The sequence below is a fragment of the Tinamus guttatus genome, unplaced genomic scaffold, assembly GCF_059628265.1.
Source record: "Tinamus guttatus ecotype Peru unplaced genomic scaffold, ASM5962826v1 Tinamus_guttatus_pri_ptg000456l, whole genome shotgun sequence".
NCBI classification, from domain to species: domain Eukaryota; kingdom Metazoa; phylum Chordata; class Aves; order Tinamiformes; family Tinamidae; genus Tinamus; species Tinamus guttatus.
The window spans coordinates 586,527-614,526 of NW_028288990.1; the positions used below are offsets into that span (position 1 = coordinate 586,527).

At 39.7% G+C, this 28,000-nt stretch overlaps 1 protein-coding gene across 2 annotated transcripts; it reads left to right on the top strand.

Annotated features, from left to right (window-relative positions):
* The first annotated feature begins 1,749 nt into the window (after positions 1 to 1,749).
* Positions 1,750 to 26,825, top strand: PPP1R21 (protein phosphatase 1 regulatory subunit 21). 2 transcript variants are annotated; one of them, XM_088532157.1, is made up of 22 exons: positions 1,750 to 1,866; positions 3,725 to 3,793; positions 4,573 to 4,719; positions 6,415 to 6,516; positions 7,182 to 7,346; positions 7,446 to 7,504; positions 9,559 to 9,653; positions 10,492 to 10,544; positions 11,463 to 11,612; positions 14,597 to 14,698; positions 14,773 to 14,861; positions 15,495 to 15,631; positions 16,531 to 16,623; positions 18,009 to 18,136; positions 18,465 to 18,617; positions 19,381 to 19,473; positions 20,346 to 20,579; positions 21,401 to 21,436; positions 22,187 to 22,303; positions 23,222 to 23,320; positions 24,781 to 24,909; positions 26,154 to 26,825. In XM_088532157.1, exons 1-22 carry the CDS (start codon positions 1,807 to 1,809, stop codon positions 26,181 to 26,183), a joined length of 2,340 nt encoding a protein of 779 aa, XP_088388283.1. In that variant the 5' UTR covers positions 1,750 to 1,806; the 3' UTR covers positions 26,184 to 26,825. The 2 variants fall into 2 exon arrangements, with proteins under 2 accessions (XP_088388283.1, XP_088388284.1); XM_088532158.1 differs by lacking the exon at positions 14,597 to 14,698.
* The last annotated feature ends 1,175 nt before the right edge of the window (positions 26,826 to 28,000 follow it).

Sequence of the window (28,000 nt, forward strand, 5' to 3'; positions counted from 1 at the left end):
GTGGAGGGCACATCTGTGCACGCATCGCACCTATTTTAAGAGTGCTTGGCTTGAATTTTTTTATTGGAACAATTGGAGTTTGGAAAAGGTGAAAGGTTGTGCGCGACAGCAAGGCTGCTAGTGCATGGCCATGGGGAGCACGGAGCACGCGGGCACCGCGCGCACGTATCCTGCTGCCCGTGCTTGCCGTTGCTACCATAACAGAAGCAAAACACCTGGCTGGGCTATCTGCAGCTTCTGAGGATGTGGCCCAGCATTTCTTGTGACTGTCTGGTGACTGGAGATGGCTTCCTTCCAATCATTTCTGGTTTTATTCCAAATGCTAAACACCCTTTTGTTGTAAATACTTGTAGGCATGTTAGCGATGGCAATGAAGTTTATTTTCCCACAGCAAAGAAAACATCCTGGATGATTCAAAACACGTTCTTTGTTCATTACCTGCACCCATTCTCAGCAAGTGTGAATACAAGTTCCAATTAATCAGAGGGGAAGCATCCTTCGAGCAGCGGAAGGAGGATGAATGAGCTTGAAAACAGAGCGAATGAGAATAATCACTGGTAACACGTTTGTTACTGCTCTGTCTGGGGATCTTTGGCTCAGCCTGTTCACCAAACACCATCCCAGGATGGAGATGAGCTGCAAACGTTATCCTGTGCGGGACCACTGAGCTCCACACTGCTCTCCTCAGCCTGGAAATCCTGCAGTTGGCCCTCAGCCTTGGCGCGCGATAAGCAGTTATGGACACCCTTCTGCGGATTCCCTCAGCCTGCCTGTGCCTAAGGATCATATACCTGATGTAAGGAATGTTTGCGTCCTGTCCAAACAGGAAGGATGTGGGCAAATAAACTCTGTGTTCCCATGCTGGCCCCGTGAGGCCCTCAGCCCCCAGGGTGCCTGCCCACAACAGCGGCGGGACCATTTGCATGCGCAGTGTCACAGCCCATGGCATTTTGCTTTGTTTTTCCTTAGACTTGGTAAAAACATGCAGCCTCTGATCTTTTCCTCCAACATTTAGGCTTCCTTGGAAATACAGACATATTTATTAATGTGGCCAGCATGTCCTGGCTAGTGTTTGCCAACCGTGCTGCTGTGATGGACAAAGTAACAGCCACCATCCCCAAAGACCCGAGGCTGTGACAAGGACCAGCCGCCATCGTGGGCGGCTACTGCCGCTCTTCCTTAGAGAGCGGGTAGAAGAGCGGGGGCAGCCCCTCCTCCTTACAGGGAACAAATACGAAAGTGGGCAAGAAAAAGAGCATTTCTTATCTCTGGCACTACCTACTACAGAGAAAAAGCCATGAAAATACCACACGGAATTCAAATGGTAAAAAAGGGCCTCACAGTGAGCAAGGTCGGGGCACGGTGGCGGCTGACGCACATCCAACGGCCGCCGCCATCGGCCGCCACCCACGGCCGCGGGGCGCCCCCCGGCGGCAACTCCACGGCACCCCCCGCCTGCCAACGGTGCTAACGGCCGCACCATTTCCCCACCCGCCGCGCGGCCACCACCCCGCCACCCCGCGCTGTGGCTGGCGGGTAGCGGTTGCTATGGTGACGGCCACCGGCCGGAGACCCTGACGTCACGAGGCCCCTTCCCGCCCCGGAGCCCTCCGCCTGTGGGCGGGGTTTTAGCGGAGCCCACCCTCCCCTGCGCCGCCATCTTGGAACTTGCGTCAAGATGGCGGCGCCAGCGGCTTGAGCCGCGGCTGCGCGGGGCGGGGCAGCGTGGTGACGTCACGCGCAGCCGCCGCCGAACGCGGAAGTGCGCGCGCAGGTGGCGGGCGTGCCGTACCGGGCGGGGCGGCCATGGCTGCCGCGGCGGAGCTGCAGGCCAAGTACCAGAAGCTGGCGCAGGAGTACTCCAAGGTAGCGCGCCGCCCCGCCTTCCGCGGCCCGGCGAAGGAGAAGCGGCCGTTAACGGCGGATGGGCTGCTGGAAGAGCGGTTTCAGTGTCCTCTCCTTCGGGGACGCGGCGGGCGTGCAACCGGGCCGGCTGCACTGCCGGGCATGGAGCGTGCGGCTCGAGGCGCCTTCCGCAGGGCTGCAGAGCAGCGAGTTCCCCACCCCCTTTTCTGGGTGGCTGCTGCAAAGGCCTGTAGGGAGCCTGAGCTATGCCCGCTTTCTGAAGGCGTCTGCAATTCGGCTTTAAAAAATGGTGTCACCAAGGAGTTTGTATTGGTTGCCCCTTCCTACTTGAGCTGCTGTACCTTTGAGGTTACAAATAGCCTGGCAACTGAGGACCGTGCTTCCTGAATGGATCTTGGAAATGCAGATATCTTCCGAGAGCTTCTGCTTGTCTGAGCTACTGGATTCTGTCTCCTTTAGTATCACGGTGTCCAAAAGTTTTCTTTGACCTTCACCTTGCAGCTTTCTCCCTGCAGGGTTTCTATGATTCTCTGGGGGAGCTGCTTCTCCCCTGCTTTGTCCCTTGTGGACAGTTCCAGTGCATTGTGCCAGTTCCCTTGTGGACAGTTCTCCTTTTCCTGCAAACAACCAGCTGTTTGTTGTCGTTTGCAGAGAGGAGAGTAGCTCCCGGAAGCTCTTTGTCCACTTGCTAGTCCTGTTGTGGAAGCTAAGGAGTAGATAGGTTCAAAAAATGCCAAGCAAGTACCTGGCCTAGGATGCTTTTCCGTCTTGCCTCACAGAGCGCTCCAGGGAAAAGAATTCCAGAATACTACTTCTTCCACTGAAGTTACAGCTTCTGACCCTTTTACTCAGACTAAGTGGAAGAAATAATCGAAATGTTCCCTCATCTTGTGCTGGTTTTTGATGGAACATACTGGACTCAGGTATCTTAGTGATACATTTTAGTCGCGCTAGTTCGTTCGGTTTCATCCTTGTGCCTGACGTGTTCTGCGTTAGTAGCTGTGATGGAGAAGGGCGCAGATGGCTGCTGCAATACAACTTGAAAGGGTTTGTATCTGCAGCAACTCGGTTCAAGCGTGTCAGACGAGTACAGGCTACCACTGAAAAACAAGGATTCAAGCAGTTGCAAAGGAATGAGAAGAGGGAAGTGTCAGTATCCATAGCATTATTACTGTGGAGTTAGAGGTACTCCATGAAGTAGCTGGAAAATAGATTTATTTAGTGACACTTTTCACCTCAGTAGGTTTTATCCCAGACTTCTAAGCTTTCTAAGTAAGACAAAAGGGCTTTTCATGTGTGCTTTTTATACTTTCTCCTGTAATGTTTGTCAAGCTGTTTTTTCTGGATCATCTACTATTACTGGTAATACATACTTATTCTGTTAGAATATGATTAACTCTTCCTTGAATTGGTACAGATTGACTTATTATAATGAGTTATATTCATGTACCAGAACAGGTCATGAGCAGCTTTGGAGGTAAGAAAAGTAGACTGAATATGTGGAAGGGCTGGATTAGTCAAGAAGCTCTGACTTTTCCGCAACTGTTCGCTGTTCTTCAAGCAATATCTATTTAACTTATTCATCTGAAAGACTTTTTCTTGAGTAAGAAGAATCTTCTGTTTGGGAAGAAAGGTCATTTGTTAAAGTAACTCTTGTTTCTTGAAAATTCAGGATACAAATATGCTTGTGCTTTAATTTTTTTTTTAAACTTACTAACACAGCTGCTTACTAGAACAGCACACACGTGTAATCTTTTCAGGAAAAGATAAAATGTCTTGCATGCAGATGTTTTTCCTACTCAGTGTTTTTTGTTTCTTTTGTCTTACGTAGTTGTCTGTATCTCTTTTTTTTTTCCAGCTTCGAGCTCAGAACCAGGTGCTGAAAAAAGGGGTTGTAGATGAACAAGCCAATTCTGCTTCTCTAAAGGTAAAATCTAGAGCCTTAACTTCAGTATATTAAGTCTTGACCAAATAGGTAACTGGGAGGGTGTAGGTTGTTTTTTCTTTCTCTCCCCCCTCTCCCCCCTCTCCCCCCTCTCCCCCCTCTCCCCCCTCTCCCCCCTCTCCCCCCTCTCCCCCCTCTCCCCCCTCTCCCCCCTCTCCCCCCTCTCCCCCTCTCCCCCCTCTCCCCCTCTCCCCCCTCTCCCCCCTCTCCCCCCTCTCCCCCCTCTCCCCCCTCTCCCCCCTCTCCCCCCTCTCCCCCCTCTCCCCCTCTCCCCCCTCTCCCCCCTCTCCCCCCTCTCCCCCCTCTCCCCCCTCTCCCCCCTCTCCCCCCTCTCCCCCCTCTCCCCCCTCTCCCCCCTCTCCCCCCTCTCCCCCCTCTCCCCCCTCTCCCCCCTCTCCCCCCTCTCCCCCCTCTCCCCCCTCTCCCCCCTCTCCCCCCTCTCCCCCCTCTCCCCCCTCTTTTTTTTTTTTTAGTCGAGGAATGATTAAAGGAACACTGAAAAAGTGCTTTAGTAAGAATTCTTGCTTTGGAGTTACTGTATTCATTGTTACTGTGTTCATTGTTCAAAGTGAAAGGTTGCTTCATGACGGATTTACAGGATAAAGCACCTAATCAAGTGTGGTCTGTGGGAAAGTCAAGGAAGTGAAATCTGTTTTTTTAGTTTAAATGCAATATTTTCTGCTTCCTCAGAGATAAAATACTGAACAGAGTATGCGAAAATAGTGTGGAAGTGTTAATTATAAAACTCCTTGGCCCCTCAGGAGCAGCTGAAGATGAAGGATCAATCATTGAGAAGACTGCAACAGGAGATGGACAGTTTGACCTTTCGAAATCAGCAGCTTGCCAAGCGAGTAGAGTTGCTTCAAGATGAACTTGCTTTAAGTGAAACTAGGGGCAAGAAGAGCAAGGTATATGATAAAGGCAAACAACTTTTTAGTAAATGTCTCTGTTGTCACTGTTTTATCCTGAGTTTTGGCACAGTTGCTGTGTGTGAAAGCTTGACCTTAAGATTCTCGATGGAACTTCTATTCTTAACCAAGAAAATGTTACTGAAAATATTGACTAAACAGGTAAAAAATGTTTTTAAAATATATTGTATGCTAAATAGGATTTTTTTCTTGATTTATTGTATGCTAAATAGGGTTTTCAGCTTGACTGCTGACTGACATTGAATTGGTATATCCCTTTCTATGTCTTCAAAAAATTTTAAACAGCCAGAGAAGACTGTGGAACTTTCTAATTAATCTGTAAGGAAAATTGACTATCTTTCTTATCCAACTCTCACTACTTTATTTTGATATTCTTTTGTGAATCTTGTCAAATGCTTTGAAGTCTGAATTTTCAGCTAGTACTCTTTATTTCGTTTCAAAATGATGAAATAATGACAGGAGTAGTGAGGTTTCTTTTTCCGGAGATGCCAGCTGATTAAGACTAGTTTGTCATGTTATCCAGATGCCTTAGCTCAGCCAGTTCCTCTTCAGGTAACTTGAGGATTCCCAAGGATGTTCCATCAGGACTTTCTCAAGCAATCTTTGATACTCCCCTTCTTAATTACTACGACCTATTATTTTTTGACATCTTCCAAAACTCCATAAATACTAATGTAAAAATATCTTTCAATTGTTTAGAAATATGCTCATCTTCCTTACTTTCTCATGTAACTTCTGTGCTTTTTTTTTTTTTTTTTTAAATCGGGTTTATCCAGTTCCTTGATGAAGATAGTGCCTCTGATTCATGTTACTTGTCGATCTTAATATTTATTTTCTAAGTGTGTCTTGGCCTTTCATATCTTTATTTCACGTTACATAACTGAGTTTCATCAGTCATATTTCCAAATTTTCAAGTAGTTTAGTTTGTCTTTAGATGATTTGCAGACTGTTGCTACTAATTTTCCTGCTCAACTATGAGAGGCAAATTTTACATTAAGCAGTGTCTGTGCTGCTTTTTAAGTACGCTGCCTTTAATTCAACACAGAGTCTTTTTCAGCAAGTGTGTGTTGCTGAACGCTCCCTTAGTAGGTTCAGTGATACCTTCAGATTTTCTGTCTTTGGGAAACCAAGTACATCATATTTAGACTAAGCTTCTGGAAAATCATTTGTGTTGGACTTTGCTCCTTCCAGAAGGAATGGAAGATGGCCCTGTTTCTTACATGATCTAGTTTAAGAGTGGTGTCAAAAAGTGTTGTTGGTTTCGCTCTGCCAGCTCTCCCAGACACTTGAAATTCAATAAATGTTTGTATGGACAAGCCGTTCTGTGTGTCTATGAATGTGACCGTTTCTGTTACTAACTCATCTCCAGTGGGCATTCTACCATAATACAAAACCAATTAATGCTGCTTTTAGGCTCACATATGTATGCTAGTCAGTCTAATATATCCGTTTATTATGAATATAATGATAACTATATTAGCTACGTATGTAATCATAGAATCATTGAGGTGCAAGGGACCTTTGTACATCATCTAGTCCAACCCCCCTGCACACACAGGGTCACCTAGAGCATGTGGCAGAGGATCATGTGCCTCTTACAGAAGAAATTTAAGCGATGGGAAATGTCTTTGGTTATTTGGGAACAGGTGCTAATGAGCACATGCTTTCTTTTAGAAAAGTGGAGAATCTTCATCTCAGTTGAGTCAAGAGCAGAAAAGTGTCTTCAATGAAGATCTTCAAAAGAAGATAGAAGAGAATGAGCGACTACACGTACTTGTAAGTAAAACGAATCTTTTAACTGAATGATTAGTGAGTTTTGAAGCTTAATTGCATGCAGAATAGCTGATTAAGTTAGACAGCATTGTTTATAAAGATATTCAATTGGCAAATGAGAAAGTAACTTGACTTTATGTTCTTAAGACAATATGTGGAATAATTCACGTTACCATAGCAATAGATGGTTCTCATTTAGTTTTGTAACTTTCGGTGTTTCTCAGCTGCTGTATTGAAGATGACTGTATAGTTGGTATTGGATGGAAGCTTTTTCTTTGCCCATAGTTTCAAAATTGCTTTAAAACTGAAAATATTTTCTGCAGTTTGACAAGAATTACTGTGTCAAAATAGAATGTGTTTCGCTGCTTTAGAAAACTTGGGGGAAATTAAGCTGAACCACAAACCTTTTGCAAGTGTCTATTTATCAGTCATAGTTTTTTTTTTTTTTTTAAGTTCTTGCAGCATCAAGCATTCTTTAAAAATAAGTGCTTTGTTCCTCAATCTGTTTTCTGCATATGGCAGCGTGAACTCACCTGAGGGCTAATAAGCGAATACTTGTTATTAAAGTGGGCCTAATTGGTGTCATTGATGTCATTGATAGGACTAGATTCCACAGCACTAAATGAAAGTGAAGCTCTTGCACACAAGACTTGCTTTTCTCATTGTAGTTCTTTGAAGCAGATGAGCAGCACAAACGTTTAGAAGCCGAGTTGAGAAGCAGGCTTGATGTTTTGGAAACAGATGCTGCCCAGCATCAAGCTGTGGTGGACAGTTTAACACGGAAATACACAGATACCATAGAAAAGCTGCAGAATGATAAAGCCAAATTAGAAGTAAGGAGTTTTTTGTTACTTGATAAACTTGAAAAGTTTTGAAATTAAATATTTTGTTGTGTCAGTACTTACATTGTGAGATTATCTTCTTGCATAAAGATCAAGTCTCAGACACTAGAAAGAGAAGCTAAGGACTGTAGGCTTCGAACCGAAGAATGGTAAGTGTTTTTATTTAATATAATGAAAAAAAATGATTTAAAGAAATAGCTGCTTTAGGGAAATGAATGGGGTTACTTTTGAAGGGAAAAAACAACTGATTAACACTGATTAAAAGCGAAATCACAAAGCAACAACACGTTAACATCAAGACTATGCACCTTAGGTCCCCTTTCCTTCTACAGAGTGTGTAACTAGACAGTTGCTTACAGGGATGTAGACAAACGTGCCTTGATAAACAGCTGTTAAATTATTGCAGATAGCTGATGAATGACTACAGGGTTTATTGGAACTGGAAAGAAGCTGTTGAACTTCTATGAAACAAAGATGTGTGAGTTTTTACACACTGCTTTCAAAAACTAAGTTTGGGTAAGGCACTTTAAATGCTGAAAGGCAATTTCAAAAGTCCCCATCTGCTTCATATGCTTCTTGAAGCCCCAAATCATATATTTTACTTATTTTGGTAAATAGAACATCCTTCAATTCTAATAATTCTCCTCTAATGTAGATCAGATTTTCACTTACAATATGACGTGAAGAGGTTGGATTTTTTGTTTTGCTCATATTTGCTTTTTTTCGTGTGTGTTTGATATGTAGCATAGATTTGAAAGGTGGTGATGCTCTGTTCTGTTTCTGTGGCACTGAGAGCTTGTCGGTTGTAGGAAATTCCAAGATGACTGGTAATTAGCGTCATTATAAGGAAAGAACTCTACCATTTAACACAGCAGGCTTTTGAAATTAAAAATAAAATCCTGACACTATTTCAAAACTGAAATCAATATCTAATGAGTACTTGACACGGGCATCTTTATGAAAATGTTGCTCTTTGGTTTTCCCTGCTTCTTCAGGAAGATAGGATCCCTTTGCGTCTGAGATCCAAGCTTTATTCCAAAAAGCCAGAGGATACCAGGCTTAACAGCCTGTATGCCTTGAAAATCAAAGGACAAATCATGAAACAAAATATATCAAACTATTATTTTTTTAAAATTGTCCTTGACAGTATAGCAGAGAAACAACAATACTTCCTTAGTTTTTTTATTTTTTTAAGCATGTACAATATTGTTCATATTCCACAGCTTCCCATGTGTCCAGTGTGTTTACACTTCATGCTCTGGAGTTTCTGTGCACTTTTTGCAGCTGCTCTTCAAGAAAAAAAACTTTATTAAAGTGCATGACATGCTTATTGGCCAATTTCTTGGTATTTTATTTGTTTGGATTTTTTTCCCTATTTGTATTAATGTATTAAATGTAAAACAAATTGTCAGTCTGAAACCTTCCCTCCCACCATCCAATATATGTGCAGGAGTTCTAGATGTCAGACTGGAAACAAAGCAATGAAGAATTGAGGGCCTGAGCTGGGTAAGGTGTGGAATTTGATCTGAAAAACAATGTACAGTAATCCTTGTTAGCATATATATAATGCTAGGATATAGTACTGTTATTTCAGGCATCTGGGATAACAGTATTAGTAATTAGCACAACATAGATTGACATTTAGTATACACAAGCAGATATAGGGGAAAATCACTTTAGAATGCAAATTAAATGTAATTGCCAGATCTCTTACAAATGTGCTGTAGCAGAGCAATATTTAGATATAGAAATTTGTAATGCCCATGATATATTTCTAGTAATGAGGGTAACTATCAACTCATTTCTTGTATGTTGGGATACCATATCAGGTAATTCATTTGAAGGTCTGTTTGTGAGCCAGTTCAAATGACAGTGAGCAGAATAATTTTGTATAGCTTATATCATGAATATAGTATTGGAAACTAATATGAAGGCTAACTTCAAAGTAATCTGAATTTCTCAAGAATAGCACAGCAAAACTTGCAGTCCTTTCTAGCTTCTTTCACTGCTTTTGTTAGGGGTTAAAATGCAGCACATGTTCTAAAATTGACATGAAAGAGAGAACTCCTACTGTTTGATTTCTATCGAACTTCTGGAAAGGGAGCTCTGTTAACCCCAGGGAGGCTTAGAGTGAGTTAGTGATGAGGGTACAAATTAAACTTTAAGACTTGACGTTGTATATGTTTTTTTTATTGTTATTTAGCCAACAGCAATTGAAGAACCTTCAAGTGGCTTTGGGCAGTAGACTTGAAGAATCTCTATGTATAATCAATGAAAAAGTACCTTTTAATGACACACGTAGGTATTGCTTTGGCTTGGGTTTTTCTTGGCTGTCTTGATCAATTTGGGTACCCAACTGGAGGTAATATTATCATCTGAATTAAGATATGAGTGTGCTGCATCAGTCTGTGCTGTCTGCTGTCCTGAAGAGCTTGAACAGTAGGTTGTCCTTGAGCAGGCAGGCAGGGAAATGAGCAGGAGCTGGAATACTGGTAGAGCTGAAACTAGTGGGCTGTAGAAACCAAAGTAAGTTAGAAACTGCCTTCCATTCTCTGTGCCACACCTCTTTGTATGTCCCTTTGGAATTTAGAAATCATCCAAGGTGCTCTCCAACTGGAACAGAATGCTTAAATGTGTGGTGATTAGAATTTACATAATGAAGGAATCAGGTGCATGCAGGAGCATTTAAAAAAAAATCACAAGCGACAAGCCGATCATGTGAAAATACTTTTTCTTATTTGTCTGTCTCTGGAATATAATGGAAATTTGAAGATCCTGTTGAGTTTTTTTAAGGATTTTTAAGACCCTTCACTGTTGTTTAGTTAATAATATTGATCTTTTGGATAACAGTATAAGGCTGCTGCTGTTTCCTATCAGAAAATCTAGGGCGTTTTAGATGGATAAATGTGAATTGTAATCTGAGGCAACTGTGGAAATCTTTTCTCCTGCTGATGATACTAGCAGCTCTTAAATGAGTCTGCTTAGACCTACTTTATTGAAGTGAATTGCTTGGATATTTTTAGAATTGAACACTCTTAAGCTGAAAAACTTCAATTTAAAATAATTTTTTACTAATAAGTGTTCTATATGGAAAGTATGATTTGATAAGTATATTTAACTTGGTTTTGTCCTGTAGGATCTAATCGGTACAATGCTTTGAATGTACCAGTACATAACAGAAGATATCAGGTGAGCATCTTTGTGGCTTCAAGTGTAAAGGTGTAACTTTCTATGCAGATACAATGTAAAAACAGTCATTTTAGTGACTCTAAATGCCAGAAGATGATTCAGGGGAATTTCTGACCACAAAGTCTTTGTACTTTGCATTGTTCTCATGTGGAAGAGTCAAGTCTTACTTGCCTCACTCTGGACTAGGTCTAGTCTTTTGGCCCCGGCAGATGATCACTGCAGGCTGTTAACTTAAGTATGCTGTTCTAGAAAGAATGGCAAAAAGATTTAGTATTGGTCTTTAAAAAAAAAAAAAAAGGTTTTTTTTGAAATGCTTGTGACTTTGCAGATACGCAGTAAGGTAGAACTCAAACTCTTTATTTCTAAAATTAGTTTAAGCTTTGTCATTTTAGGAGTCTTAACCTTTTCTGCAGGAGAATGGTAACTGATATATTTAATTTCTTTTTCATCAAAATCAGCTTCTTCAGTTGCATACCTTGAGCCTTAAAGAATGTTTTTATTTATAAACTGTACATTAGTGTATTCTAGAATATATTTTAATATTATCTACTAGTAGTCCTAATCCTTTCAAGTATCAAATTGTATATATTTAAGAACTGTATGGTTCAATTCTATTTTATCTGATACTTGAGACCAAAGCACCCATATGAATTTACGTAATGGAAAGTGAACCGTTAATTCAGCTGTTGCATAAAATAAAAAGTTTCTGTCCCTACAGAAAAATATACAATTACAAATGGTGTTGTAAATAAGTAAACTTTAATTATTAAGGTATAGATAATTGTTATCCTGTATTTGAGCTGACTAGAAATAGATAGTCATAGATAATGGGTTATTTTTCTTATATTTAACCATAGAATGTTTTTCTAGTTTAAACAGGTACAACTTACATATAACTTTTTATGACTGTCTTTACAGCTGAAGTTGCGAGACCTTGCTGGACAGGCACTAGCTTTTGTTCAAGATCTTGTAACAGCTCTTCTAAACTTTCACACGTACGCTGAACAGAGAGTCCAGATATTTCCTGTTGATTCTGCAACAGACACTATATCACCATTAAATCAGAAGGTAAAGCTTGCTGATGTCAGTTGTAAGTTTGCTGAGTTATATTAACTTTCGAGATAATTTTGATTGTGAAACTTTCTTCAACTACTTTTGCCAGATGCTAAAAGTTATGCTCCTAGCGGGCCAGCCTTTCTTTCATGGGAGGACTTCTCTTTCAGGTGAATTCTTTCAATGTGAGCAAGGGTGGACGTTTTTGTTGCAGACAATTCTTTTCTCTTGTGCCTTTGCTACAAGAGCAATATGATAGTCAGATCTAAGCTTTTCTTTTAAAGTGCTGATTTGGTTTGCATTTATGAAATGTTTAGCTGACTGCTTTAAAATACTCTAATTGTGCAATATTTGGGTATGTGCTTCACTTAGTTATAAAAGCATAGTGGAAGAATGGAAAATATTGGACAGAACATCTTGTGTTTAACTCTAGTGTGAAATGAACTGTGTGTGAGGTAGTTTTATGTAAGAGAGAACTTGGGTGTCTGTTCCATCATCAAACACTAACCTTATGTTTTGGTTTTGGATTGTCTGTGCTACCATCTTTCTTGCAAGTGTTCTGAAGTATCATGTCTGTAAAGCATGTTGAAATTATTATTTTTTTTATAACAGCCCTGCTCATTCCATGCAACTCTGAAAGATATTTCTGAGAACATCATACAGAACTGTTAAGCTGTTGTCTGGGACTTTTCTCTATGCCATAAAGCACAAACTAGAATTTTATGCACAAAGATGTGGGGCAAATGTGTATGTTTTGCTATAAGCTGCCTTTGATATCTGAATTGTTCTCTTCATAGTGCCAGTGGATCTATGCGTATTTCAGCTGTCTGATAACCTAGTGTTTGTTTTTTTTGTTTTTTTGTTTTCTTTCTGGAGTCAGATGATAATATAGTAGTTTTAATGGGTCAGACTTAAGCCACAAGAAAAACATTTTTGTTCTTTAAGTGATTGTAGCATACGTAATGGCAATGTAAACCATTCCAAAACTTCCTTGTTCTTGGAAGGACCTCTTTAATCTCTTTGCAGTCAACAAATGTGTGTGTGTGTGTGTGTGTGGAGATCTTTATCCACTAAAGAAATCCCAGCCCATTTACTTTCTCAGCCCTTTTGGCTATTCCAGTCAAAGACACACTGTGTCAGAGGTCCATAGATTTTAATTTGAGAAAGACAGTTTTGTTGTTTTTGGCACTGAACACACTCAAGATGACACATCCTCTTCCAAATTCTTTGGGGCAGGAGCTGTGTCTCCTTGTCTATAAGGCCTAGCATGGTGATGGGATTCTACAGATATTAATGCTATTTATGCTAAGTGAATAAAATTTCCTAGTCATCACTTCTTGCGCTTGTTTTAATTCTTAGTGTCCTGATTAACACTTCCCCACTGCTTTTCAGCAGAGAAAAGTGCTTTTACACAGCTGAAACCTGCAACTTAATTGGAACTGTAATTTGATTCTTTCTTGTAATTGCCTCTGGTTCAGTAGTGCAGGCCCGTTTTGTCCTCGCAGTGGTCCCTTGCAGTTTGCCCCTATTCCAGCTTGTTTGCAACCAAACTGCCTTAGTGCAGCTCGCTGTGGCTTTCCAGCAGCCGAGTGTCTTTTGTCACTTCTCAAAGCTGCTGCTGTATTTTTGGCTCTCTATTTGCTTGGCAAGTGTTCTCGGTGTGATCTTAGCTCCTCCGCTGAGTGGTTCAAAAAAATCTCCCCTTAATGCAGGAGAGAAAATGAGACGTTAGTGTTGTGTAGTGGCTCAGCGCACTCGCACTGATATATTTTTCCCTGACTCCAGGATTTGTCTGGTGCTTTCAAGCTATTTCCCCCAACAAACACTCAAAGTAGATGTGGACAATTCCCTTCCAGGTTCAAGTATTCCTTTTCTCTTTGAGTATTGGATTGCTGGGTTCTATTGGGTCTTCAGCCTCATACCAGATAACTCCAGCCCTCTTGCAGTACAAGACAGGAGCATTTTGCATGCGCTATTTCTTGCTCCCTAAACTTAAGATTTTTTTTTTCCTAATTCCATCCAGATTTGTGCATGCATGAATGAGAGCTAAGCATTTCTCTTAACGCTGTGTTTCTGCATTGTAATTAATTGGAAACTTATACACTACTTGCCTGGGGTCTTTAGCTAGTTTCATAATATGAATAATCAAAGGTGAAGGTGTCTTGCTGTGTGGCAACATAAAAACCAAGATTACTTTTGGATATGTGTGTCAGTCTGTGGAAGAACGTTTTTTCTAATACTGTGGTATCAGAGTCAAAAGCTGATGTTATTTTTACATTGCAGTTGAATGGAAGAGTAAATAGCTTAGTTTTCAAGGCACATACCTTTTTTGGGGGTGGAATTTACAGAAGACTTTTAGCCAAATCAGACAGCTGCCTGAGGCCCAAGTTTCACCTTTGCTCTAACCTGGCATAGCCACAGAAAGCAGCAGTTCTCCCTTTCATTAGTTATTGCCTCCTTCTTTGCATTGGCATAAGCATGCCTTGCTCATGCAGCAAACTGGTATAGAAGCAGATTCAAATTAAAACTTACCTGCTAGCTTTAAGCCAGCCTAGGCGTAGCGTGGTTTGTGCTGATGCCCAGGACAAGGAGTGCTACGTGCAGAGCCGGTGAGAGGAAGGTAGGAGAGCTCACTTTGCCTGGAACTAGTCTTATTTAACGTAACTGAGCTCTGAGGAATGCAAAACCTTGTACTTGAAAAGCGTAGGTCTGGTGTGCTGTGCATGGCCGCTGCAGGGAGACAGGGTGCTGTGGAAAGTCCTAGGTGGGGTTTTGCATTATAGCCTTCACTAAATCCCATGCCTCTCCCTCAAGATACAAGTTAGTCTACCCTGTAGAAGAGGCAGCTGTGCATCACGTCACTGTTACATCTTGTAATCCACCTGCTTGGTGTTATCTGAGATAAAAGGTGCTACGTGGAAGTGAACTGTTCAATTGCTGACTCGAAACCCTTTGCCAAAGCATCCAGCAAGCACCATTTTAAATCTCTCTGTGCTCAGTTCTCACAGTATCTTCACGAAAATGCTTCGTACATCCGCCCTCTGGAGGAAGGAATGCTGCACTTGTTTGAAAGCATTACGGAAGACACTGTGACCGTGCTGGTTAGTTTCCTTATTTTTAGCCTTGAGAAAGATCTCTGCTCTACAAAAATACGCAGGTGGTGTTTTTCTTCTAGGAAACAGCTGTGAAATTGAAGGCTTTTGTGGAACACTTGTCTTCGTACTTGTGCTTTTTAAGAAAGATTCTTCCTTACCAATTAAAAAGGTACTTCTGATTTAATAGATCAAAATCAAAGGGCACTGTGTATCATCTTGTTCAGTAGCACTGGTACTTTTGGGTATTGTAGACAGAAGTTGCTAAATTCCTAAGTCTGCCTAGAGGTGTAGATAACACTAAGATCTAGAGATGCAAAGTGAACTAAGCCAGATGCATCCCTTTATGCAGTGAAAAACTTTGTTCTTGGGTAGTTTGAAGGGAGGTGAATAATCAGCACTAAGTAATGCTTGGAAGGAAAAGGAAAGAGCTTATTTCATGCCTCCTTTGTGCCTCTTCTCCTCCACTTGCAGCCCAACAAAAGAAATGCTTTATGTGGTAGAGGAAAGGTTTTTAAACTGATGCTCTCAATTCCTCACCATGGGTATACACAGCTCTGCTCCTCAGGAGGTCCTGCCTTTTGACAGAGGCTTCCGAGAGGCTTCTGCCTGCACTCAGAAATTGTCATGTATAGTTAAGTTACTGCAGTATATAAACCTTTCTTAAGTACTGTACTACTGCTCTTTCAGGCTTGGGATGTGGAGAACATTATTTATGTAGTCCCAAAATCACAGACTTGTTTCTCACAATACTTGTTCTGGGTTTGTTTGTTTGTTTGTTTTTAATACATTCATGTATTCCTAGTTTGGAAGAAGAGTGTGAGTCTTCTCTTTGCACAGCTGCCTTAAGAGCTAGAAATATGGAGCTACACAGAGACATGAAAAAGTTGACTGCCGTCTTTGAGAAGCTACATGTGTACATTAGTCTCCTTGCTCTACCAAGTAGGTGTTTCTTTCAGCTCAAGTACTTTTTGAATGTGAGACACTAGTGTTCATTTTGAGCTAACTTTCCGTAAAAAAAAATCTGTGCATGCAGGAAAATGAGCTTAATGCTTATTTTTAGTTACAGACTAAGCAATGGGGCAGGTGAGTTCTGCAGCATGTCCTGCTGTACTGGGGCCCTGCAGCACTGCGTGTGCTGCAAGACACTTTTCTTTCTATGTGCCATTTTACTCTCTCCTTGTTTCCCTTTCCTGATGGATGTGGCCAGTGTTCAAGCTAGAAGCTGGCAGGCAATTCAATCTAGCACATTTTCTATATTCAGTTAACTGTAGAGAAGAAATGATTTTTTTTATAGTATGATTGACACTACATCTTTTGTCATCACTTAATAATTGCTAATAAATCAAATTTCATCATTTATCCCTTTCAACTCCTATCCATAATGTTATTAAGCTGCCACTTGTGGTTATAATTAAATAAAATCAAGTCAAATCTTTGGGTGGGGAACAATATTCAGATGCATGTTTGCAAATAAAAGCAGATAGTTGTTATAAAACTTCAGGTTATTTCAGTCTTTACTTCTTAGGAGGACAGTGATATTTTTTCCTGTAATGAATGCTTTTATATGAATAATTCATCATCGAGACAAAAATTGCTGAGGATATTTGTAAAGTCTAAATGAAATCTAAAAAACTTGGAAGTTTTTGACCCGCTTACTCAGTAAGCAAAATTCAGTAGAGAAATTTAATGCTAAAGGGGAAATTTTAATCAATGAATCTGACTCATCTGTTCTAAAGATTACACCCCATGCAAATGTTTCTAGTAGGCAGAAACTGGGTGCTTTTTCAGAGCTAACTTTTATTATTGTTATTATTTTCATTTTTATGTGGACTCTTTAGGTACAAAACCAGAAGGTCTCCTTAGGACAAATTACAGCTTCGTATTTACAAACATTGCTACAAGTCTTCATGGATTTCATGATATTCTGAAAGGTGAGAGCAAGGGATTAGTGGCATGTTTCACCTTTGTTACTTTCCATAGAAATATATACATACATGTATACTTTGTGTGGCTGTATGTTAGGTATGTAATGTGTGGTAAAATCTAAATTGGTAAAGGCAGAACATCAAATTAAACCTACTACCTGTTTGTTTTGGAGATCCATGCATGTTTTCCTGGCATCTTCCATTCTGATAGTTTTGTGCAAATTCCTGGGAAACCTACCTAGGGCTCTGTGGAATCGCCCTGAGCAGTATCACTGCAGTTTCCAAATTGAATTGCTGTGGTGAGCTAGCATACAGAATGGAATGCCGTTAAATATACCTATTTTCCCCTACAGTTGGCCTAATCTCAACAATCAAAATGGATTTTTTCCTTACAGTCTTCAGGCGAGTTGTTTTTCTAGCATGAATATGTAACCAAAACTTACCAGGAGGATGGCTTTCATTTTGAAATTCTAACTTCCTCCTTGAAAAGGGCTTATGCTGTCCTTTATCAAAAGGACATGGATGTGTTGCATTTTCAGTCAAGTACCATTTGGTTAAAACTGAGGGAAAAGAGACTTAAAAACCAAACTGTTTTTTTGTTTATTTTAGAATATTCTGTACCATGTAGGCAATTTGCCTGTTTTTTTTTTTTTGTTTTCTCTTCAACCTTCCTCACCAACCCAAACTAATCCCCAGCTTCCTAAACTTGTCACCAAATATAATTTCCTTGGTGGTGATAACCTGGTATTTCTTCATTCTATACCAGTAGATTTTTATTGTAACGTGTTTATTTGTTAAATAGCTTGTTTTTTTTAGCTAGACCTAAGTTAGGAATTTTTTCTTCCATGATAAACACTTGTTGATAAAAACCTTTCTTTAATTTTGGTGCTCCTGAAGTTAGTGTATGGAAACTACCACTTTTTTGTAAATGACTCTCAAAAAGTTGTTCTTTTCTTCTTAAGATTGTTAGTATTTTTAACTGAAAGAGTTAATTTGATTTAAAACACCATCCCTTCAAAGTCACGTAAATGACTCGAGTATCAAACGTTAGTAAAATCCTGATATCTCTGTGTATGAAAGTGGTAAGTTTACTTTTGAAATTAATTTGTTAGTTTAAAACCTTGTCTCTCTTGTATTGCTGTCATTTGGGGGGATACTGAGCACACTTGGAAATATGGCCTTTTATTCTCCCCTTTGTGCACAGTGTTTATTTCTTAGGTTTGTAAGCCGTTGTTCAAGACAGTCTGCTAATGATTAAAGAATATCCAGGCTAATCTTTTATAAACTTACTTGCAGAAGAGAAAATGTTCAAAGCCCAAAGCCAGAAAAGTTGACTTTTAAAAATGGCTGATTAAACAGATAAAAGAAATAACTATTCTTGTTGTCTTCAGACATTTCCAAGCACTACAGTCAGAAAGCAACTTTAGAACAAGAGGTTCCAACAGCCACACAGAAACTTATAACAACAAATGACTGCATTTTATCCTCTCTTGTGGCCCTAACAAATGGAGTGGGCAAGGTAATAGTTTTCTTTGTTCCAATATAGTGTCTCAACTTGAGCAGACTTTAAAAACTGCATTGTAAAAATGTATTACTTGAGAAATGTAGTTATTACTGTTTCTGGTATTAATAATAGATAGTATTCTATGAGTATCAGTTTATTCTAAGCTATTTCTAGGCTATTTGTTAAAGGCAACTTCATGTTTAATAAGAGTAGGTACTGTGAAGATGATGTTGTGTTAATAAAGTCTATAAATGTGTAAGAGAAATGAAGGACATAACTTGTGTGAATTTCCTTTTGTTGTGAAATTCTCTTCCACTTAGTACTTTTTTATTGATGTTTTTAGATCGCCTCATTCTTTAGCAACAATTTGGATCACTTCACTGCTTCATTGAGTTATGGGCCTAAGGGAGGAACAGAATTCATCAGCCCTCTTTCAGCTGAGTGTATGCTGCAGTACAAGAAGAAGGCAGCTGCCTACATGAAATCTTTGAATAAGGTTTGTTCAACTAGCATATGTGCCCAGAGAAAGTACAGTTCACTTGCTGCTATGTCAAGAATCCAAACTAAGCATTTTCAGTATTTGGAATGATTTTTCCTCTGAAGGAAAAATCCTTCCTTGAGGAAATGGGACTTTTTAGAGCAGTAATTCTCTGCAGAACTTGAGATTGTGTTTGCCCTCACAGCTGAGGGTGTGTGTTGATTTCACTGTCCACTTCCATTGATAACTTTGTGCCAGGACTCCCAGGAGAAGATGGTTCCTTGTTTACAGTTCTTACCATACTTGCTAAGAATATGGAGTGATCGATACTGTACTCTAAACCTCCAGCATTTTCCAGTCAAAGCAAGTATAACAGGCACAAAAAAGAGAGAAGGATGTATCCTGGAGAAAATGTGCCGAGTCAAAGGATTAAATAGTGCCAGATCTGCCTTCTTTTCCCACTAAAATTAGCAAATAAGTGGTGATGTACTTGACAATTATCATTAAATCACTTTGATTTATGTCAAGTGGACTTAAAGCTATATTTGATCATTAGGTAACACATGGAGTGTGCTGAGCTTTTTTAGTTGGATATATGTTACTTTATTTGGAGGTCAAGCAGCTTTTCTACTGGATATTAAATGTTTGGAATATTTTTTCTCTTTGCTAAAGGGATTATGGACAGTGAGGAGGTCAGAAAATGCAAGTTCTTATCTACTGTGAAACATGAGTGTGTTTTTTTTGTTTTTTGTTTTTTTTTTTTAAACCTATCTTTCTATAGCCTTGCTCGGATTCAGTGCCTTACGAAGAGGCTTTGGCCAATCGCAGAGTTCTTCTGAGCTCCACAGAAAGCAGAGAAGGCCTTGCACAGCAGGTAGGTTGGTGTAAGTTCTACTAGCATTTACTAATGCAGGTTGTAAAGGTAAAGCTCTGTTGGTTAGTCTCCCTTTGTATTTTGAAGCTTAAACTTAGACTGGAGGTATCTTGAGTTTTGAGAGTAAAGCTATCTAAGGTTTGCGGTCCTGTACCTGTAGCATATACATACAATTATGAAAGACGTGACTGCACCACTAATCTCTCTTGTACAAATACAAGATGCCACCTTTACCTAATAATTTAGGTAAGGCCAAAATAAAGACAAGAATAAGGCATTTTAAGGCACTCAGAACGTGCAGTTCTGAGTGTTCTTTCCTACTCTGTAGTATTTATCAGCAGCTAAATCGTTTTTTATGCTCACAGAACATGATTTTTTTCCTCTAAAAGGCTTCTGTGATTCTTAGTGGTTCTATGTGTAGTATATTAAATATGAAAGATTGAATATGAGAAATGTGCGAAATGATAGGATTGACCAGCCTCTGACCAGTAGTACTCATGTGCAGATAAATAGAGGAATTTTGTGTTTTTTCTTTCTAAACCTGCAAGAAGACAGTGCTGTCTGTGTATCTTTCCAGTTTCTGTGCAGTTCTTCTAATCTTCTAATTCTTCTGTATCTTCACGAGCTGTAACTTCAGTCTAATTTGGTGTTCCCAGCTCTGAGCTGTGATTGTGTCCAAACACACTGCCCACTCAAACATGATCCCTTTTGACTGCCTGAACGTACTTATGGCTGCAACTCAGATCAATGGTGGTTGCTACTGTACTATTCAGTTAGCTCATTTGTGTCATGTTCCTAAATAATACTGCTGTCAAACAGTTCTTGTATGTTGTGTGTCTGGTAACCTGGACTGTAAACTCTTCTTTCTAAAGGTTCAGCAGAGCCTGGAGAAAATTGCAAAACTTGAACAGGAAAAAGAGCACTGGATGTTGGAGGCCCAGTTAGCTAAAATAAAGCTAGAGAAAGAAAACAAAAAACTGAAGCACTCTCTTAGTGGACATTTAGCTGAATCTGTACAAGAGTGCTCTGTCTTGCCAAATACAGCTGAGCAGAAGGAGGAAACCATAGAGAAGAGGCAGAGGGAGCCTGTTAAAACTACGAGTTCGGTAGGTGATACTTCCCCTCAGTGGAGAGAAGGAAGGAAAAGCTCTCTCTCCCTGTCTGGTTTTCAGATCAGGAAAAACCCTGCTTTTGAACTAAAATAGCATCTCAAGTTTTGGATGCTTTATTCAGTTCCTAGGCATTGCAGGAGTGTGTTCTCTTCTAGCAGCAATGCTTAGTGTCAGTTGTATATCAGCATTCGGTAGTCTTATTTCTTTTAAGCCTAAATCTGTCTTTCCATGGAAGTTGGCAACAATTCTGGCTCTATGAAGATACTTGCCCTTGAATCTTGCTCTTCATGTGCCCTATGTAGCTGGGTAACCCCTCGGCTTGAGTGGAATTAGTTCTCCTCCCTGGGCTGCCAATACAATTTATTAGCTTTATTGGAAAAAGAGGAGTTTAGAAGATGGCCAAGAAATCTAAGATGAATTTCTTTGCTTTTGAAACTGGATAACCTTAGCACATTGAAATATTATTTTTGTCTGTATTTTGCTTATCTCTTGGGCTTTTTTTCTCCCCTTATGTACCTCATAAGGCAAAGGATGCTCTTTGAGTCGTTTATTATTTGGATAGTTGCTGTAAGCTTTAATTCTGCTCAGAGCATTCGTCTGTATAATAACACTTATGTTGTGAGTGAGATACTTATTTTAATGGACAGCACACAAAACCTAAACATGCAGCATTTTATTAAACCTTCAATTAGTGTTAACTTATGGGACTTTTTTTAAAATTTGAGGTCTTTTATGGCGGAAACCAAAATGACTTATATTTGTGGTAAATATTTTTGCAGTTCTCATTTAAACCTGTTTTTTTTGCTTTGTTCCAGATTGGGATGTTGACTATAACTACTGATAATGAAAAGGTAATCTGTTGGAACATAACAAACTAAATATGTTAAATCATAGAATCATAGAATGCTTAGGGTTGGAAGGGACCTCTAGAGATCATCTAGTCCAACCCCCCTGCACACGCAGGGTCACCTAGAGCACGTGGCACAGGACTGCATCCAAGCGGGTTTTGAAGATCTCCAGAGAAGGAGACTCCACAACCCCTCTGGGCAGCCTGTTCCAGTGCTCTGTCACCCTCACTGTTAAAAAATTTTTCCTTAAGATGTTTCAGTTCTCACTCTCTTAAAACTTAATCGTGATAATTACTGAAAACATTGCAATAACTTACAATAATGGTATGAGTCAAATATTGTCTGTATATCCAGGTTTTTGAAAGTCATCTATTTTGCTTTGAATGCACAGTAACTGCAGAGTTCACGTTCAGCTGACTGCAGTTCAATGCTTTCCCTCTTCTGATCGTGCAGGAACCTGATGTATGTTGTTTTTCCCTGCTCTTCCCTTTTTTCTCCCTCTTCTGAATGAATGATTACTAGTGAAAAGGAGCCAGATAATAGCAGATACAGGTTCTTAAAAGCTACTCTATAATATTAAAATTCAGACTAATGAGAAGCCATCTGAAAGTTGCTTCTAGAGGGTAACTATAACTTACAGGAAACTGGAAGTTTAAAACGCAAACTACCACACAGTGTTCAAAGAAACCTCTAGCAACATGGAGCATAGGAAATGTGTGTTTTTGTTTGTTTTGTTTTGTTTTGTTTTACCAGGCTTCAGATATTGAGTCTCGTGAAGCCTTGATAAAAAACCACTATATGGCAAGGATAGCAGAACTTACATATCATTTACAGCTTGCCGACAGCAAATCAGTGCACTTTCATGCCGAGGTGAGTGTGCAGGCAGTTTCTCTACTGAAAACAGTAAATCCTTTATTTTTTTCTCAGAAAGGCAATATGACAGTGGGTTAAATATATACTTTGTAATGTTTCAGAAAACTTTTTTTCTGGAATGTTTTTGACTGTGGTGTAGTATACATAAAAATGGGCACTATAGAAAGTTTCTGAAACTTCTTAGTCATGTCTTAATTGCATTTACTGAGAAGCACAGCAAGTATCATACTTGTTTTTTAATACAAGTTGAAGTGGCTGGTTTTAATTACCAACCTAGACTTGATTTCATTTGAATAATGTCAGTGCCGTTTTAAAAAGTGTTTGACCATATTGTCACAAAGGGATAAAAAGAGGTCTCTGAGAAATTGGTTTTTAGGCATGAGTCATTTTAACTGGAAGAATGAATGAAATGCTTCATTGCCTCTAGAGCTTCCCCTCTTCTCAAACCACAAGTAGCTCCCTGAAAGTGGTTTAATCCCTCAAATCAAATTAGCTTGCCCTTCAGGTTGTCAGGGGAAATTCTAGTTATTATTTTTCTAAGACTAGATGAGGAATGGAGGAATCGATTTTCTCTGATACTATAGCAACATAAGTGACTCCTTTGTGTTGCTTTTTACTTATGAAATATTTCCTAGCAATTACATGAAAAATACAAGCCAGTGATACAATGCAGAGACGATTCTATAAAATGAAACAAAAAGTTGAATGTTAACTGCTATCCTTGCATGTAAGAACGATTATAAGCTGTGAGTAAATTTCTTGAAATGTAAGGATTGTGTGTGTGTAAGGAGTATGGCTTACAGAAAAATGAAAACTGAATACTTTAACTGGATGTTAAAGCTGGCACAAGACAAAATATTCTGCTGAGACTAACTTTTATTCTTTCTGCTCTACTTGTCCTGCTCTGATGGACAGTGTCGAGCGCTTGCCAAAAGACTGGCTTTAGCAGAGAAGTCCAAGGAATCGCTTACGGAAGAGCTGAAACTAGCTAGTCAAAACATCAGTAGATTACAGGTAAGTAAAATGTTAAGTAGTGTAGGAGATGCATTTCATAAGTGTGTGTGAGGGGAAGCTGAGGGAGAAAAATGTGAAGGCCATAGAGAGTGGTCATACCTCTACTAGGATCTTAGGAATAAATGTAAAAACCGTAAAGTCATGCAGAAAATGGATTAAGTTAGTACATTTTAAATCCATCTGTAAAGTGGAATGTTCTTTCAACAAAAAGTAGTAGCCATCTAAGGGGGTGTGTGTGGCTGACCTCAGTGGCTTGCCCTCCTGCGTGAGGAGGGGATTGCTCTGTATACAACCAGCATATACATCCACTCTCTTTTTTGTCTTATTTTATTTCTTAAACAGTATGCAGAGTGAAAACTGACAGGCTTTACCCTTAGAATGCCAGGGGGTGTGTGATTGGTTGGTTGGTTTTAGGATGGATGGCTCAATAAGTAAAAATAGACCTGGGGTAGCTGAAAAGGGGGCCAAGGGTGTAAAAATAAAAATCACAAGTGTTCAGTGGCATTCAGTGCATTCACTTTTTTCTTATTGAGTTAGTACATACTTTTATTGCCTGTTTGCTTGCTTGCTGAAACAGTGTGCCCAAGATGCTACATATAAGGAATGAATGCTGGTAATAGATGCCTGCCAAAACTGTGTTCAAGAACACAGTAGTCTTGATTTGTCCCTTTAGCAAACTTCACAAGCAATATCTACCTCAACATGAGACGGCAACATACAGCTACACAATCAACTAGGTATTAAATGACTAGAGGCGCACTATTCTAAATTTAAGTCTATATAATACTGAAACATAGAATCGTTTAGCTTGGAAGAGGACTCTGAAGGTAATGTCGTCCACTCTGTGGTCAAACCAGAGCCAAGTTAGCTCTGGTGGAATGAGTTCCCTATATGCCATGCTGGCCTTCTGTCATGTTTGCTTCATTTTCTGAACACTGCCTGTCTTTGGCTCTGAGGAGGTTGTCCTTGAAGATCAGCCAGCTTTCTTGGACCTCTTTACTTTCCGGGGGGAGGTTTTATGGGATCTTGCCAAACAGATCCTTGAAAAAGCCATACGCCATACCTGTGGCTTACTGCAGCCAAGGCTGCCATTTGCTCTCACGTGCCAGTTTTTCCGTATTTGTGAGAAAGGGGTCTAGGAGTGTGTGTCTCGGGCCTGTTGACATTTTCTCTTAGGAAGTTGTCTTTATGACACTGAAGAGACCTCCTGGATTGTTTGTCACACCATGTGACAGGGAGGTCAGTCTGTGTGTGAGACAATGAAGGAGCCAACAGCTATTGTTTTTTACATGAAGTCATTTATTTATTTATTTTCCCAGTGGCTTAATTGCACACATTCAGCATCAAAATTTCTGCGTACTAGGTAGAAATACAAATTGCTCATTTTGCTGGTTGTCGCTAATATTAAGCGAATGCTTCTGGTTATCCTTTTTTTTTTTTTTTTTTTCCCCTCTCTTCAGGACGAATTGATGACAACAAAGAGAAGTTATGAGGATCAGTTAAGCATGATGAGTGACCATCTCTGCAGTATGAATGAAACCTTAACTAAACAAAGGGAAGAAATTGATACACTAAAGATGACTAGTAAGGTAAGTTGCCAGGCACTGACACTGGGCACTGACTGCAGCTGGGGCTCTCGAGGTTGCATCTGGCATTGGTGCATTACTGGCCATGAACAAATCCAGCTACAAACTTATTGCCTGCCAGTTGGAAAGAAAACTCCCAACTGTCCTGCATACTGAGTGAAGCAAAGACTCTTGGGAAACATAGACAAGGCACTTTGTGTCGCTGTTTCAAAGTAGGCTCTGAAAATGGACCTTTTTTTTGTATTCCATCGTATTCCATCTGGCGAAAATAAAAAATACTTGCAAATCCACTTGATGATGCCAGATATTTATGCTTCACTTACAGGTAGGAGTGTCCTCCCTGCCCTCCTTCATTAGTTGCAGGATACTCTGCTCTTGGCAGTTACTTTTTCTGCCTGTGTTACTTCCATGTTCTAGTCCATCTCTTTTTTTTTTTTTTTTCTTCTCTTTTCTCCTCCCTTGTGGAAATGAAAATATTGCCTCTAATTCTCTTGTGAAGTCTTTTAAAATGCATGCTTAGACTCCTGACTTGGAAAAACTGTCTTCATCAGCAATGATAGTTTTTTGACTTGTCTTGTTTATGTTAATGATGCAGTAACTGGAAATCTGCCACTTGCAGGAATCATTGCTTAAACCATGGTATATCATTTCCTGAAGTTTTTCAAGAGAAAAAACAAAACAAAAACAAACAACCCTGATGCTTCAGCTATATTTGTCCTTCACGAATCTGCCTGTGAAATTAAACTGGCATTGTTCTCTAATTGTTGGAGATATGGAAGGAGGTTTTACTGGTCGGTAAAAATCCATGTTTTGATTAGAGGTTCCATGACAGCATCTTTATTTTTAGATTCTTCTCCACATGTGCAGAATTGTTTTTCTTTAGAGGTCTGAGTTTTATTTTTGGCATTGCAAACTTTATTTTGGATTGTTTGTTTTTGGTGTATAATCTTCATAATTTTTAGAGGAAAGCTTTTAGCTGTATGCTCACTGTAGCACTTGTGTTTTTATTAAGTGTTTTCTGGAAGTTTCTCACTACATCTAAGAATTGAAAAGGTCTGTCTCTAAGCAAGTAGTTCAAAATTTCATAACAGTAGACAGTGGTTTTGGTTTTCAAATGCTGCCAAAAGGCAAAAAGTGATCCAGTGCCTTCACTTCCAGGCCTCAGGTTGTTATATATATGCAGTTTGTTTAAACTTCCTTATCTGAGTAACATATATTTACTTGTTCATATATTTTTGTTGCTGCAGGGAAACCCTAAAAAGAACAAAAGTCGATAGTTCCCAGCTGATCAATCATCTTCAGAGGATGCTGCTGAACAAGCTGCAGATCTGGCAAATCCCTGTCCAGCTCCTGGTGCTTACAGGAAGCAGAGGTGGTTTTGGGTCTGGTGAAGACAGTTCTGGGGCTGTCAAGGCTTTTAGACATTTAGAACTTGTAATGGATGAAATGGAACTTTGTGTCGGCTCTGAACCAGACAATATATACTCCGTGGATAATTTATATAGTAATTACCTTCAGTTTTTACTGTGCACTTTTTCAAACCAGGTTTTAATTTCATGTAATAACTTCAGATTTTGTATATTTTCAGATCTGATTATTCATTAACAAATTAGGTATCAGTGCAGTAGTTGTCTGTTTCTGAGTTAAATTGAACTGTCAATGTGTACATTCGGTTACTAGTTAATAGCAGTTTAAAAATGAAACTTGAAGACTTTTTGGGGGCCATGCACACTGTGCAGTTAATGTAGATGTATTATTCCTGTTCTCAGCTCTTCTGAAATTATTGGGGTTGTGGCTTTAAAAATGATTTCTATACATTCACACAAGTAAATGGGACCATTCTTACTGTAGACCATAACAAGACTTGCTGGTTGTATTTGGCACTTTGAATTCTGAAATAAAGAGCACGAATAGCTGAACTGGGGTACGTCTATGAACTTACTTTAAGCCCTTATTTAGGCATTTTGTTTACTGATTGAAATAGCTTGAAATAACTGTTTAAAACTAGAGCAAAATGTGATCATAGGATGCCCCAAAGAGTGAAGCAATATACATTCATAGGATAGATCAGTTAACAGTAAAAAAGTACAGTAAAAAAGAATGTGAATCTCTTCTTACAGTAAAAAAGAATGTGAATTATGTAGCAGTTTAAACACTGAATTTGCAAATAAGTCTTTTGTGGAATTAAGACATTATCCTGATGGAGTGACTGTGGGTGAGGTTATGGCTTTTTCTGTGTTTAGGGAAATCTGTGAACTGTGAGCCTCCTAAATCTCTTAGAAATTTTCAGTGAAGGCTGTTACCACAAGCTGTCACAGCATTTTTCTTTGAGATGCTGTAGTGCTCAACACTTTGCATTGAACTTCTATTCCATAACTTGCATTCTGGCACTTGCCCCATCAGGGTTTTCTCTGAGATCAACTGTATCAATATGTGTTATGAGTATCTAATAAAATCCGTTGCAGAAAGGCAGCTCAATTTGTTTGCTTTACTCTGCTTACATGTGGATTGCACAACGCGCAGTTGTGGCAAGATGCTCAAGTTTGTCCCCAGGAGGTGAGCTTTGGAGCTGGACCCATCTGGTTGTTCTTGGTGGTGGTTCTCGTGGTGGGTTAGTCTGAGCAGGGCCATGTTGTCCCTTGCACAAGCTGCATCTCGCAGCTGCATCTCTGCAGTATGTAAAGCACAGCCAGTCCACGTTAGCACTTCCTCATTCACATCCACTCAATGACAGCTTCCAAAGACAAGTTTGTGTCCTACACTACAACTGTTGCGAAATCTGTTTTGATTTGGGGGTTTCCCTCTAAAAGAAAAAGACAGTCACTAAACTGGAGAAGACGGGAAAGAGGATTAAACTGAGTGAAAAAACTACATAGAGCTGCTAATGAGGCCTGGGAGGAGTGTTTTATGTTCTCTCTAATCCTTTTGTTAAAGCATGTTTCATGTTCAGCTGTTTTAAGTGGCTAGGGAAGCTAATTGTTTTCTTCTAAGTCTTCTGAAGCTGCCTCTTCTAAGGATTTCTACTCTGCGTACTTTACAGGTAGGAGTTCAAGTATCGTGTTTGATTCTCTTGTGCATTCAGAAAAGGGCTTTT

Bases quoted from the DNA above. Each gene is read 5' to 3' on its own strand.
- PPP1R21 (XM_088532157.1), top strand. From the start codon at position 1,807: ATGGCTGCCGCGGCGGAGCTGCAGGCCAAGTACCAGAAGCTGGCGCAG. The intron at 3,794-4,572 runs GTAAAATCTAGA...TTGGCCCCTCAG, and splicing joins CCAATTCTGCTTCTCTAAAG to GAGCAGCTGAAGATGAAGGA. The intron at 19,474-20,345 runs GTAGGTTGGTGT...TTCTTTCTAAAG, and splicing joins GAGAAGGCCTTGCACAGCAG to GTTCAGCAGAGCCTGGAGAA.